This window comes from Odontesthes bonariensis, chromosome 12 (assembly GCF_027942865.1).
Source record: "Odontesthes bonariensis isolate fOdoBon6 chromosome 12, fOdoBon6.hap1, whole genome shotgun sequence".
Taxonomy (NCBI): Eukaryota; Metazoa; Chordata; class Actinopteri; order Atheriniformes; family Atherinopsidae; genus Odontesthes; species Odontesthes bonariensis.
Genome location: NC_134517.1, coordinates 27985744 through 28000580, shown reverse-complemented (window position 1 = coordinate 28000580; position 14837 = coordinate 27985744). Strand labels below are relative to the sequence as shown.

The 14837-nt window shown below is 42.6% G+C and overlaps 1 protein-coding gene across 2 annotated transcripts in view; it reads left to right on the top strand.

Moving 5' to 3' along the window:
- Positions 1–12243, top strand: part of fam124a (family with sequence similarity 124 member A) — a 41444-nt gene extending 29201 nt beyond the window's left edge. For both annotated transcript variants that reach the window (XM_075479964.1, XM_075479965.1), the window contains exon 4: positions 11187–12243. In XM_075479964.1, the coding sequence (XP_075336079.1) occupies positions 11187–12005 (819 nt within the window). In that variant the 3' untranslated portion in view covers positions 12006–12243. The remainder of the gene's footprint in view (positions 1–11186) is intronic.
- The last annotated feature ends 2594 nt before the right edge of the window (positions 12244–14837 follow it).

Sequence of the window (14837 nt, the reverse complement as noted above, 5' to 3'; positions counted from 1 at the left end):
CTTTATTATGTTTTAATTCCATGCAGCCGTCTGCTCATCTGAGACTGCCCCCACACAGTGTTTAGAATAGTATAAATAACTGAATCATTGTTGCTTTGCTGGGAAAACTATTTGAAGACACAATTTGTGAGATACTTTTACTGTGCTGTTGAAAAATACATCACATCAGTGAACATATTACTCAGAAAAAGATAATATCAGCTAACCGACATATCAGTCAGGCTTTATCATTTTTCATAAGCCTGTCGTATTCTTAATTTAATTCATTGTTTTTTATGCTTTAAAATGCCTTGTTTAGTCTTAAGCATGAGTTTAAAACACGAGGATACTGAGTCAGCAATTATATGTGAGCAAAAAATTACAACTGGAGCAAGAACACACTCTGTATGTCTGTTGAAAACTACAAATTAAGAATGCAGTGATTAATGGGACAGTTGCAAGTTCATTTTTTTTTTTACCAACCCTCTTATCGGTATATGACTGCATTGTTTCAGGTGTAAGGAATCCAAAGATTTGCAAACTACAGTCCATCAGCCATGGCCAGATCAATGAGCAGGTGTTGGGCCTTCAGAAATCAATCAGAGCAATCAGGGGCAATTAGCTAACGCGTGAACGGCCGTGTCCAATTGTGCGCACAGCATAAAATAAGGGGTTACGGCTGGCGTGTCAGTCATACTCGCGCGTGTCCACTGAACAAGGCAACCCTGTCCCACCTGCTTTAAAATGTGCCTCAGTCCCATTCCTGTTGTAGAAGGTTTCCCACAACCAAACGCCACCGCCACCTTAATAACTTCCGCTCTCTAAAACACACTTTACTCTGTGACACTCCCTGTGTTGTGGGGTTGTGGAATTGCCAATCGGCAGTAAACAAAGCAGACTTCATTATGGTTTATGCCAACCACCTGTCATGACATCCTGCTCTCATTGAGACCTGGATGAAGCCTGAAAACAATGCTCCCCCGGCTGCGCTTTCGACCAACCACACATTCTCCAAACAAATGGAAATACAACCAACTGCTTCCTAAAGCTAAATACAACATCTTTTGAATACCATGCCATCTTGGTAACTGCACCGGTCAAAATCTACATTATTGTCCTGACTTTCTGTCGGGATCAGGGGTCGGCATCCCGCGGCTCTTTGATCCTTACGCTGCGGCTCCGCGTGGCTTGGGAAAATAAATGAAAAAGTATCAAATTTAAGTGTATTTTATTTGTGTTGGTTATTCTTTTTATTGTAGCTCTAAATTGGAAGATTATTGTGATCTTGAAATATTAAAATAAAATTATATTTTATTATTTTTAGTCGCTCCAAAAAGGCATCACACTGGCGGAAAGCCAGTGTGACTTTCAACCCCAGATAGGCCAAGTATGAAGAAATGTAATAAAAGAAAAATATCTGAAGAAAATAGAACATTTAATGATGCCTGGGCAGATTAATTTGCATTTACCTCTGACGAGAGTGGTTTACCAGTAGGCCTAATATGTGGGGAGAAGGAGACCTTCAACTCGGCGTGTTTTTTTAGTATTATTTTTTTTCAAAATGTGTTCATTCCATAAATAAAAATTTATTTCCTCTGTAGTACTTAATGGATTTCGTAAGCAACACACTACAGTTGTTTATACAAAGCGTAAAGGTAAAAAAACAATATCTCCATTTTAGATGTCGGCTCTGTGTTTTCTTCTCCGTGGAAACCGGGTCCAAATGGCCCTTTGAGTGTTAAAGGTTGCCGACCCCTGTTCTAGATGAAATAGACCCTTTCTTCTCTTCCATCCCTGAGCACGACTGTCCCATAATGATCCTTGGTGACATGAATACCCATCTTGACAGCCTTAACTCTACTACATGCCCGCTGGACCCTGTTCCTCCTAATCAATTACAATCCATCGCTCCTACTGTAACTGCAGAGGTCACACATGTGATTAATGCTTCACTGACATCGGGCACATTTCCTGCCACATTCAAACAAGCTCGGGTTACGCCGCTGCTCGAGAAACCTTCCCTCCCTCCGACTCCAGTGGAGAACTATCGGCCGGTCTCTCTCCTCCCGTTTCTGTCTAAAACCATTGGAAAGGTGCTCTTTAAGCAGCTCACACAATACCTAAACAACCTCCTTGACCCAAACCTGCTCAACTTATCGGTTGCATTTGACACAGTCAACCACAGTATCCTTCTGTCTATACTCTTCAGCGTGGGCATCACAGGGAGAGCAGACTCCTGGTTTGAATCATACTTCACTGGACAGTCATTCAAAGTATCCTGGCTTGGTCACACTTCCACCTCGCCACAGGGGTCCCCCAAGGCTCAGTACTGGGACCTCTTCTCTTTGCCATATACACCACCTCACTGGGCCAGATCATCCCATCACATGGCTTCTCATACCAAAGTTATGCTGACGATACCCAGCTCTATCTGTCATTCCCACCTGACAACCACACGGTCTCAGCACGAATCTGACACTGTCTCTCTGACATTTCGAAATGTATGAAGGCCGATCACCTCCAACTGAACCTCTCAAAAACTGAACTGCTTGTCTTCCCAGCCAAACCAACCATACACCACAGCATCTGCATCCAAACTGAATCCCCATCTCTTGCTCCATCAAAGGTAGATAGAAACTTGGGTGTCATGATTGGTGACCAACTGACCTTTAAAGATCATGTTGGCTCCGTTGCTCGATCGTGCCGCTTTGCATTGCTAAACATAAGAAAGATCAGGCCATAGCTAACCCAACACGCCACCCAGATCCTAGTGCAGGCTGTGGTCATCTTACGCCTTGACCTATTTGTTGTCTTTGTTTTCTAAATTGTCTTCCCATTTGTCTAGGTACTTAACTTACCGCACTTAATCTAGCACTAGTTATGCTCTTAGCTGTTTGGTTTTGGAAGGAAATGCACTTATGATTTCTTGTGACCTGAAAGTCTTTTGCCTACCAATGTGGAACACACTTATTGTAAGTCGCTTTGGATAAAAGCGTCTGCAGAATGACCGTAATGTAATGTAATGTAATGGCTACTGCAACGCTCTTCTAACTGGTCTCCCAGCATGTGCTGTGAAACCTCTGCAGATTGTCAAGAACACGGCGGCGCGTCTGGTCTTCGATCAGCCTAAAAGAGCACACGTCACCCCTCTGTTCATTGGGCTCCACTGGCTGCCCTTAGCCGCCCTCATCAAATTCAACTCATTGATGTTAGCCTACAGAGTCCTTAATGGAACGGCTCCAATCTACTTGAATGCTCTCTCAAAGGCTTATGTCACAACTCAGTCACTCCGGTCGTCACAGGATTGTCTTTTAGCAGTGCCTACACCAGGCTTAAGACAATCCAGACTCTTTTCATGTGTCGTTCCACGATGGTGGAATGACCTACCGAGCGCTACCAGAACAGGGGCGTCCCTGAATATCTTCAAGACACTCTTAAAGACCCAGCTCTTCAGAGAGCATCTCCTACCCTGCACTCTATCACTAGCCCCTTTCACACTGAGACCCGCTACCTTAGCGGGTCCAAATTACACCTTCGACCCGCGTCGAGCAATGTGAACGGTTGGCGTGTTAGGTGACCCGTGTCGCCTGAAGCCGAGTTCAGGGGGCGTTGCCTAGTGGCAGAGTGTCACACGAAACACATAAAATGCTGGGCGTGTACAGTGACGTAGGCACAAGCCATGCGTCGGAGGTAGGGTTAAATACAGAGTTGCTTCCTCCCCCGATGGCATGGCACATGTCAAAATATGGCCAGTCCAATCGCCCTCTGCCACTCCTGCCGTTGTGGTCATTAACCGCATGGAACTTTTTCCTCATGGCTTTCAGTTTGTTGGTCACCTGCGCTTTGCTGCGTGGGAAACCGCGCTCACCCATCTTTCTCGCCAGCCCTTCCAGCAGAGGTCCATCTTTCACCGTCCCCGACATGTGGCGGTAAATAACGTCCTCTGCTCGGAGGCTGAGGAGCTCGCAGACCTCCTTGTCTCCCCAGTTGGCCATCTTCAAAAATGTCTCGAACTTGAAGTAAAACAGAGTGAAACTTGTCCTCACCTGTTGCTGTTGTTCTGAATCAGCTGTCCATTCTGTCTTTTAAACTCCTCGCGTCACGCCACGCCCACGTCTGACCCGCGTCAATTGCTTTCACATCAAACTCGGCTCGGCAAAAAGACTAGGGTCCGACGCGGGTCGAAAGGCGAGTCGAGTTGACACGGCAGCCCGGGTCGGCAGTGTGAACGCAACAGCGGACACGCTAAATTCGCGGATTAAACGCGGGTTATTCCTCAGTGTGAAAGGGGCTTCTATCTCTGTCACCTCTGAGAGTCTGACCGATGGTTTCCTTCTACGTAGCTTTGATGTTATATCCTCATTTGGATAAAAGTGTCTCCTAATTGCATGAACATAAACAGAAGAAGAATCATTTTTATAAACTCACATCTAACCAAGTGCTTCTGCTGCGTTGTGCTGCTGAGAATTGGTGCTGAGTTTTAGTGCTTGTGGCTCGCTGAGGTCAGATATCCGGCTGACCTGGCTTATCCTGAGATAACTAAAGCTTACAACAGTAAGGGTCTGATCATCGCCAAGTCAGCAACCTCATTACCCAGCACCCCCTGCTGCGGCTGCTCACCAGCATTGCAGCCTGGTGTCCTCACAGAAAAATGGACTCAGGCATGCGTCCTTTCATCCAAACAGAATACGCAGAAATTGTTTTAGGAAATTTGAATGTTTGCAGCCGATGTGCAGCCTTTTCGGGATCACAACGCACTCATAAACTTGCCCTTCTTTGGCCTCCTGCGAGTATCATTGGGTTTGAAATGACAGTCTCAAGAATTCGCAACGGTACTTACTGCCTTCCTTCTTCGCTGTGTGGGAGAGCCAAGAATGCAGCGGAAGAACCGCTCGGAGCTCGGAGAAAAGGAAAGTCGTGGAGGAGGAAAGACAAAGTGGAGGCGAGAGAAAGATAAACAGGATGAAGAGGATTGTACGACCGAGAGAAGAAAGGTGGTTTAGGAAGAAGCCAACTTTGACACGTGGACGAGGGGGGAGGAAATCACACGGGGCTTCAGCTCTTTTCTCCACACTCACATATTTATTCTCACATCTTATTCCTGTCTTTCAGTCCACAGCAACGACATTAGGCTGCACCGGGTATTCAGAAAGTTAAACATCTAAAATAGATTCCAATCAGTAGCTCAACGGCTGGCTTTACTTCCAAAGACGGCAGCTTTAGAGGGACAAAATATAAATCTTCAAGGAAATTGTAATCTTAATTTATTCTAGTAAAAGTGTGTTTTACCATGCATTTGAGTTTCGATTCAGTAAAACCGACTGATTCACTATTATCGTAATAATCATGTGAAACGGTAGAAAACAGAACCCCCAACAGGCTGATTTCTAACAGGTCCCACAGCTTTTGTTTTATTTGGGGAGCTGAGCTCACACGAAGCTCCAGTCTCATTTTTTACAGATGGATGTTTTACTTTACCCAAAGAAACTGTGAAATACGCCCAAAACTTTCCCATAAAATAAGAATATGTGATCGTGTGTATTAATGTTTCACATTCTTGAACTCAAATCGCCCTCATTCATGTTTCTCTTCTCCTTAACAGCAGTAATATCCAAGCCAAGTGGGCTAGCAACAATAAAAGAAATATCTTGGGTTCATACGTCTGCAATGAGATAAAAGTCCATTTAAGATTTTATTTTCTACATATAATTATACCATTCCAACCTTTTCTGATTTAAAGTTGCATAATAAATACAATGTTCAGTATATATAATACACAACCTGCTCAGTAATAATGTGTATTATGACATAGGATTGGGGAAAATGCCTAAATATAGCATGAAAAAATTATTTGAGAAATTTTGAGATGACACATCATTTCAGATAATCATAATTACACTTAGGATATGGTGAATAGTTTATATTTTCATACATATAAAGTATTACTGTCATGCATTTGAGCCATCAGGTTGTTTTCCCTGCTGGGAAACTTGGTTTGCAGACAAAAACAACAATAAGATACAACAGTAACAGACAAATACATCAAATATACAATAAAAAAGGATAACTCTCCAGTAAAAATTGCTAAAATGTATTCAAAAAACACTAAATTGGTACAAGATAAGGTGCAGGTATCTCATCTTTCTTGCAACTGATGAATCAGAATCCCAAATTTGAAGTCTAAATTCTAAGCATTGCTGGATTCTCGATGATCTGCCGTGAGACTGCGCAGCTCTCAGGAAGTTGAAGATTAGCCTTCATGATATTTACTGTCGTTGCACCTCAACATGTGGAAAGCTGCACGCTGGCCTCCACCTCTCTGCTGCTCAGAAAGTTAGTGCTTCTGCCTGTTCGGAGAACCTGATGACAGGGCGGACATGAAACCAGAAATATGGAGAAATCATCAGCAGGGAGACAAATGGAGCTGTGCAACAGAGAAGGAAATCACAGACAGAACGATGATATAAATACCACAGCAGCTGCATTACATGTTAAAAACATGAGCAGCTCCACGTTTGTGTCAGAATGTTGTGTCTTATGTTTCCAGATCTGCCACTCTGCGGAGGATAATTGACCGTAGATTTGTGGGATGTCATAGATTTTCTGAACAGCGAAGGCTCTCTGCTCCATAAACGGAGGTGGTAAACACAGGGGGCTCATCGGGATGCTGACGACTTCTCCAGCTGCTGTTCTGATTCATAAAGGCCCACTTGAGAGCTGGGAGTGTGTGGAGGCTTTTGTAAACCCCGGGGTTCCCTTATACCCTCAGCTTTTTCCCCCTAGGATGCGTGAGGAGCGCTTTGTTGCATGAGAACCCCACAGATGGAGATTTGTAGCCTTGCATATGCAATATCCTCCCTCCTTTGTATCCCTCATATTTCAACACATGTAGGAACAAGGAAAAATTCCTTCTAAACTGCAAATTCACAGCCTGAGATCGAACTTTAAAGCACAAATAACATAATACTACGGAAGCCCAGAGCGGACATGGTACGTACACTGGAAAAAATCAAAGTCTTACCAAGTATATTTGTCTCATTTCTCGTCAAAATATCTCATTACACTTAATATAAGACACAACTGCCTAACAAGTACCATTTCAGCCAGATATAGGGACTTGTTTGAAGACAATACATCTGGAATATCTTGTTAAATGAAAAAGTCTTGAAAACAAATTGTTTTGAGTCACATATCATATGAAACAAGCTTTTCTTTTTTACATTTAAAGAGGTTTTTAAGCTAATTTCAAGATCACTTTTATCTCAAAAGTCCCAAATATCACATCTTATTTCAAGAAATCTTGACAAGCCAATTTTCACTAGTTCCATTGGCAGATTTTTTGCTTATTTCAAGCAAAAACGTCTCGTATTTGTTGTTTTTTTACTTTATTTTTGGAGGGGCTTTTTTTCCAGTGTATAAGCTTTTTTTGATGGTTTTCTCAAGATAACGAGTTAATTTACCGATGGTTTTCGAGGCCACTTTTTCTCCCCAGTCCGCAACGACTGGGTAAGGTTTTACCCATTTTTACCCCCCTTTCATTGAAAACTGAATAAAGTAGCCTATGAATGTGGAGCGTTTGTGTAACAATTCTGCTGTGAAAATGCACAAAGCAAATCCCGCTGGTGTGAAAAGTATTTGAAGAATGGAATCAGGTTTAACACACACCAATCATGCCGTTATCGTTTCCTCGAGAAAACGATATAACCTCTCGTGCATCATTCGGTAACCATGGAGACGGCCTGGTCCCCTCAGCTGGTCACTGATGAAGTCGGCTACATCAGCAGGATCACTGAGGCGTAAACGCCTGCTGAGCTGCAGTCGAGCCAGCCGTCTTCTTAAAGGACGCGGGCTTATATGAAAGTTATCTCTACAAGACAAACAAATTGCGAAACACATAAAACACATATAAACACATATAAACACATATAAACACATATAAACAGGGGCGGACTGGGGAGAAAAAGTGGCCTCGAAAACCATCGGTAATTTAACTCGTTATCTTGAGAAAACGATCATTGTTTTCTCGAGATAACGACATAATTATCTTGAGAAAACTATAAAAAAAAAGTTTCTACGTACCACGTCCGCTCTGGGCTTCAGTACAATACAATCGTCAAATATCAGATATCCAAACTGATCTTAAGCACATGTGTTTTAGGAATAAAACTGAAGATATACAAGGTACAGTTTTCTGAAACTAAGCAGGCTTGAAAGAGATGGACGACGTGGAAAGATGCACCAGTGTATCAGGCTGAAAGGAAACCTGTGGGCCCGGTTGGGCCATTGGACACCTGAAACTACAAAGTTATGGAAGGCTGAGAAGACGGGAGCATATGTGGCTGTGGGAGCAAAAAACATACTTGTGGGAAAAGCTGGGGAGAACCAAAAAACCCTAAACTCAAGAGGGGAAAATTTAAATGTATACTGTTGGCAGGAAGAAAGAGTTTGATGATAATTTATCGGTGTGCGAAAAGGGGAGGAAAGTCTTTGTTTCAACACAACCGAGTGGAAACCGAGTGTGTGCTCTGACTGTAGCTTCAGTGTGTGAAAGAGTGGGAATGAGTTGTTAAACTGGTAAAACAATCAACTTACACCTGCTGGCATCTGGCTTTTGAGTGCAGCGTGAAAGTGTTTTAATCTGCATTCAGCCCAAAGTGACTCGGCTTTAGTCGCGGGTGCCTGCAGCTCACGCTCTGATTGGCTCTCACTCGTGCTCGTTTTTAATGACGGTGCATTTGCCAGCTACCATAACGTGTCACACGGATGCTCTGAAACCGACGGCAACAACTCTAAACTGCAGATTCACAGCCTGAGATCGGACTTTAAAGTACAAATAACATAATACTACGGAAGCCCAGAGCGGACGTGGTACGTACAATGGAAAAAATCAAAGTCTTACCAAGTATATTTGTCTCATTTCTCGTCAAAATATCTCATTACACTTAATATAAGACACAACTGCCTAACAAGTACTATTTCAGCCAGATATAGGGACTTGTTTGAAGACAATACATCTGGAATATCTTGTTAAATGAAAAAGTCTTGAAAACAAATTGTTTTGAGTCACATATCATATGAAACAAGCTTTTCTTTTTTACATTTAAAGAGGTTTTTAAGCTAATTTCAAGATCACTTTTATCTCAAAAGTCCCAAATATCACATCTTATTTCAAGAAATCTTGACAAGCCGATTTTCACTAGTTCCATTGGCAGATTTTTTTGCTTATTTCAAGCAAAAACTTCTTGTATTTGTTGTTTTTTTACTTATTTTTGGAGGGGCATTTTTTCCAGTGTATAAACTTTTTTTGATGCTTTTCAATGATGACATAAAGAGACGAGGTTGATCGATTTTTACCGTCTGCAAGATGTCTGGCAGCTAACTCGCAGTCCTGCTGTGTGGAGCTGACATCTGCAGTCAAATAAAAAATAATAAACTAGTCTGATTATCTGAGAAAGTCCTGCTCATCCGGGAGTCTGGTCCAACACAGTCTGGGGGATGCATCGTCATAGTGGAAGGGTTTTTCCGTGGGAGATTGAGCTGAAAGAATTTAAGCTAAATGTGCAACAACTAGAAAAGGGAAGAGCCAAAGAGGCTCTCTTCACGGGTCTTTAGAGTGCAGCGGACATAAAGGGCCCCGAAGGAGCCATAGTTAACTTTCTAGTAGAAAATAGTCCCGGGACAAGGCACTCTGTACTTTAGGTTGAAACTTGCAGCGTCAAACCAGAGCATTTTCAAATGAAAGTCCAAAACAGGCTCTCTGACCCATGATTTAATTACTTTGTTTTGTCCAAGGAGGCATCAGATGCTGAGCTCCACCCTGAGATGCTTAAAGTCCTGGATGTGGTTGGACTAATGAAAGAAGATGGAGATTTTATCTGATTATCACACACATGACGGCGCTGACATTTACCCAGAAGTTTACAGCTTGTTCATTTCTGTCTGGCTCCAGCTGCGACTTCTTTAACTCACTTTTTGCATAAAATCTGGAAACCAAAATACATTAGATTAATCGAAAGTTACGCAAGCTTCTATTTCAGTCCTGCAGAGCTCTTCATCAGCAGGTCGTTTAACGTGCCACAGAAGGAAAACGCACACGTGTAAATAATAATAACAACTGCAAAGCATTAAAGGGATAGTTTGCCTCTTTTGACATGAAGCTGTATGACATCCCACATCAGCAACATCATTTATGAACATTTTCTTACCCCCTGCTGCGTCCTGTGAGCCGAGTTCCAGCCTCGTTTTGGCGTTGATGAAGGTAGTCCGGCTAGTTGGCTGGGGTTTAAAAAATAATAGAGCACTGAAAACCCCAAATAATCCTGGACTGCGTGTGTGTGAGCCATAGTCTAATGCTGTATTCATTATAATGGATGTCTATGGGAGCCGTTTCTGTAATCTGCCATTGCAGAAAAACTAAAAAGCTGTAAAAGCTGATGTTGTAGCTCATCAATGACATATCCCAGACCTAATAATCCCCCATAGAATATTTTACTTTGCACTGCTTACATTGAAAATACAGCAGTTCTTGTGTGTGTTTTTTAACAGAAATTGGTGTTTACCTCATATACACTGGTATTTAAAGGGTTAATTTTTTTAAATCAAAAACACTGTCTGCCGTGCAGACCGAAGTGCAGACCGAGCAGCAAACACCGTAACAGGTGCGGCTGTCGGCAGGCGGCAGCACGAAGTGATACGAAGGGAGAGAAAATAGGGCCAAGCGATTGTGAGGTCTGACTTTTTCCTCAAGAACGGTTTTGTGATGCAAATGTATTACTCTTTTGAACGCATATTGTTTTGAGAAGCAAAACGCTTTATTTTTTAAACCCCAGCCAACTAGCCGGACTACCTTCATCAACACCAAAACGAGGCTGGAACTCGGCTCACAGGACGCAGCAGGGGGTAAGAAAATGTTCATAAAGGATGTTGCTAATATGGGATGTCATACAGCTTCATGTCAAAAGAGGCGAACTATCCCTTTAAGAAGAGCCGGCTCCAAGCCGCTGCTACTTCTCATGCCGACTCACTTTCGTGGCTTACCTCAGCTCTTGGTGGAACGGAGCCAGTGTTATTGTTCGGTCAACCTGAACTTTTCCACTACAGAAAGTCTCTTTAGGGTTTGAATTGGTCAGATTCTTGAGGTACGCAGACTGTCCCATTTAAGAAGTTAGAAACACACTCTCATCGGTTTCCTTTTCTTTCCTGCTCAGGTTCAGGGAGCGTACTTCAGACGCAGGCAGGACCCCTGCCACGCGTCCCCCGCTGCTGCTGAATCGGCCTCGGCTCCGTCCACCTTCACCCGAAGCGTCGCCTCCCACAGGAACCGCCGCCACCATCAGAGGATGGCGTCCCGTCCCAGAGCCCACCAGAACTCCCACAACTCCCTCCCTCTCGCCTGTGAGGAGCAGGATGAGCAGCACTGGTCCAACCAGCACCATGACACCTGGAGTTCCCAGTGGACGGGCCACCGGTCCGGCTCCATCTTCTCGCTGCCCAACCTGGGCTCAGGCAGCTCCCACTCAACCTGCTCCTCTCCTGGCCCTTCCTCCAACCCACACGCCAGGAGCCACTCTCTCAAAAGGAACCCCTCCCTCGTCCCGCCGTTCCGGCTCAACGTGGACGCTCTGATTGGGGCCGAAGAGACGGACGTGGACACGGGAAACACGGTGACCCCCGGCAGCGGCGTGGACCTCTCCGTGGTGTCCGCCTACATCAAATCATGCCTGATGCCACAGACTCCTCGGCCACTATCCGCCCCTCCGGAGGACATCGGACCCCCCGTCATCCCGGAGAACACCTACAAGTCGGCCACACTGGGTCGAACTACGAACAACTTCTCCATCAGTAGCACTCCGTCTGCTTTGCTGGGGTCGCATTTCCAAAGCACCAGTTTGAGCACCAGTTTGAGCACCAGCGCCGCGCCGTCCTCCAGCGACGTCTCCATAAACCAGTCGGACTCCTGCAGCATTATTAGCGCACCGGCCGGGGACGCACACAAGGTGGAGGAAGACCAAGAATTCTACATTTGATTTCCAGCTGACTGAGAGGACGTCAGTCCTGAGAACACGGCTCACCTCTGCCCTCTGGTGTTTATGGGCTCAAACTGCGGGAAAGTGACAGAGACTGGAGCCCAGGGTTTTATTTTCTTGCATGTCGATAGGCGCTTTGTAAATGTCAAAGTCATATAATGATCATTTAATGGACCAATCACAAAACCGTGTAGAAAAATACTATTCAATACAATAAAATTCTTTCTCTTTTAGATAATTCTCAGTTTTTCTTTGCTGTGAGGTGGTTGATTTATTTTATTTTATTTTTTTTATTTTTATTTTTTTATTTTTTTAATAACCCATCCACCCCCCCCCCCCCCCCTAATGGAGGACCTTTTTTCTTCTTTATCCTAGAGGTGTTTGATTTAGACGGCAGCGTTGGTTTGACACAGTCAACTTTATCTAAAGGAGCCTCGGACGTAGACTTAAGAATGAATGCTAAAACCCATCAGGTTTGTTTCTTTATCTCTATCTCTGTTTCTATATCTAGTCCTGTTATTTGAGATATTGGAGTTTTTTTTTCTTTTGTCTCAGTTCAAACACACAATAAGCTCTTCTGCTTTGTCCTTTCTCCTCTGATTCCCCAAACTGAGCAGTCTGTGACCGCTGTTTACTGCAGATAACTGTATATATCCCCTTAAATATCGCCTGAAAACTCATCTCAGATGCAGATTAAGGACAAAACTCGAGTTGAGACCAATATATTTAAGCTCAGGATTCTTTAATATTCTTAAACAGCCTCATTGGATTTATATTTATACCATAAATCATAAAAAGTCAGTAAACTGTAAACTGAGGAGTATCATATATCATTAGAACTGTTTCTCAGAGTTAATGAGAATAACTCAAAGATTTTGACGTGATTTTCTTTCATTTGAATATCTGCTTGAAATATTCCATCACACAGTAAAGTTTTTCACCTCAGCTCAGTGCTGCCATCTTCTTCTGAGCTTCGTGCTTAAAGGTGCAATCTGAACGCAGGATAATGTTTATTTATTTCCATTAAACAGTCGTGTCTTGGTTTTAACATGGGAAAAGTTAAAGAAAACGCATAGTGGCAGCATCGGTGTGAGCCAGAGCTGCCACCCTGTGGTCTGTAGCTGTTTTTCTGCCTCTGGGAGATCTGTAACGACCTCTTTTTTTTTTTTTTTTTTAAACCTGCCTCTCTGCGCAGTTTGAGCACTTAACCAGGTGTGGGTCCGTCTGTGTGGTCCACATACAGGCCCGAGGTGGGAAATGCAATAAGAGTGCACGCCAGTTGTCATGGCGAAGCCTCCTGGCAGTCCTGCAGAGGTGATGTCATCACTGACCAATCAACACAGAGAGTGCTTTCATGTACTGCTCCTGCGTCTGGAAAAGAGATCAGGCTGACAAGGTTTGTTGAACATTTCAAATTAAATTTATGCACTTGTTTTTAAAATGTGTTCACAGGGCTGAAAGGCTTTATTGTACTTATCTAATGAAAGTAAGCTTCTGTAGTCATGAAAAACTATTTTCATGAATGAATATCTAAAATAATGACAGGTAGCTTATTGATACTGATGTTATTATACACATACATGAGCCTGGTCTGCTTATAGTTATAAAATCCTAGCTGATGGGAAAGGTTTTAGGATTAGCTTTGAAAAAGTAGAGTCTCTCTCTTTTTTTTTTTTTAAACATATTTTTATTGCACATTTTGTTAATTTACATAGAACAAGAAGGTACATACAAGAAAAAAAACGATAATAGCAATAATAATAATTTTTTTTTTAATTAACATTTTTTTTATTATAATTTTTTTTAAATATTAATTTTATTATTAAAATAAAATTAATAAATAACTGGGAGAAGAGAAAAAAGGAATATGTAATATTCCTTTAGTATTAATATAATATTAATGTGTAAGAATCATGGTGGTAGAGAGATAAATAAATGAAAAATGTGAATAAATAAATGCGTATATCTACATATACACACACACACATTTATGTAAAGGTCTAAATGTGTATACTAAATCAAGATAGTATGAAAAGATGGATAAATTCATTCCAGCCATCTACTTCAATATCATTTTTCTCAAGGAAATTACAGAAAACCTTCCAGATTTTCCAAAACTTGTCAAGCTTATTTTTCGTGGTGTAGCTCATCGTTTCTAAAGCCAAGTAAAAAAACTTCCCTGTTAACCATTGCGAAGTAGTACAAGGTTTAGAGTCTCTCTTTTTAATGAAAGATAAAGGTCAACATATTCGTACTTGCTGGGGAAAAAGAAAGCACACAGCAATTGGCTTTGGGGTCGATCTTAAAAGTACAATATCAGCTACCACCAGTTCAGAGAACAGTTAAAGGTCTGAAAGGTCCAGCTTCAGTCCAAGGAGGAACTCATTTGTTTTATATTTATTAGATTCTGCAGACAAAGCTGGCGTGCTTTCATGTTGAGGCAGTCAAACCCCCCCATTTATTAAATATGGTGCCGTTAATCTTAAAAAGGTTAAAAAGACAACATCAGTGTCTCACACGAGAAGGCTTTTCCACGTGGAGGAGCTCGGGATCAAAGCTTACAGTCTGAAGACAGCCAGTCTTCCCACTGAACTGTGGCCGCCATATTTTCTCAGCTCATCACACGGAGCTGTGGAGGCAATGCAGAGAAAACAACACACGAACATCTGAAATGCATTGAGCTATTCCGAAACTGTGTTGGCATTCTGCACAGAAAGGCAGAATTAAAAGCCTCTGAAGGCTGATTAAAGTCCTGTTTGATTGCTTAATTTTAACAAATGCCAAAAAAAAGACTAAAAGCTTCAGTGTATGTATGTAAAATTCAGTTCTAGT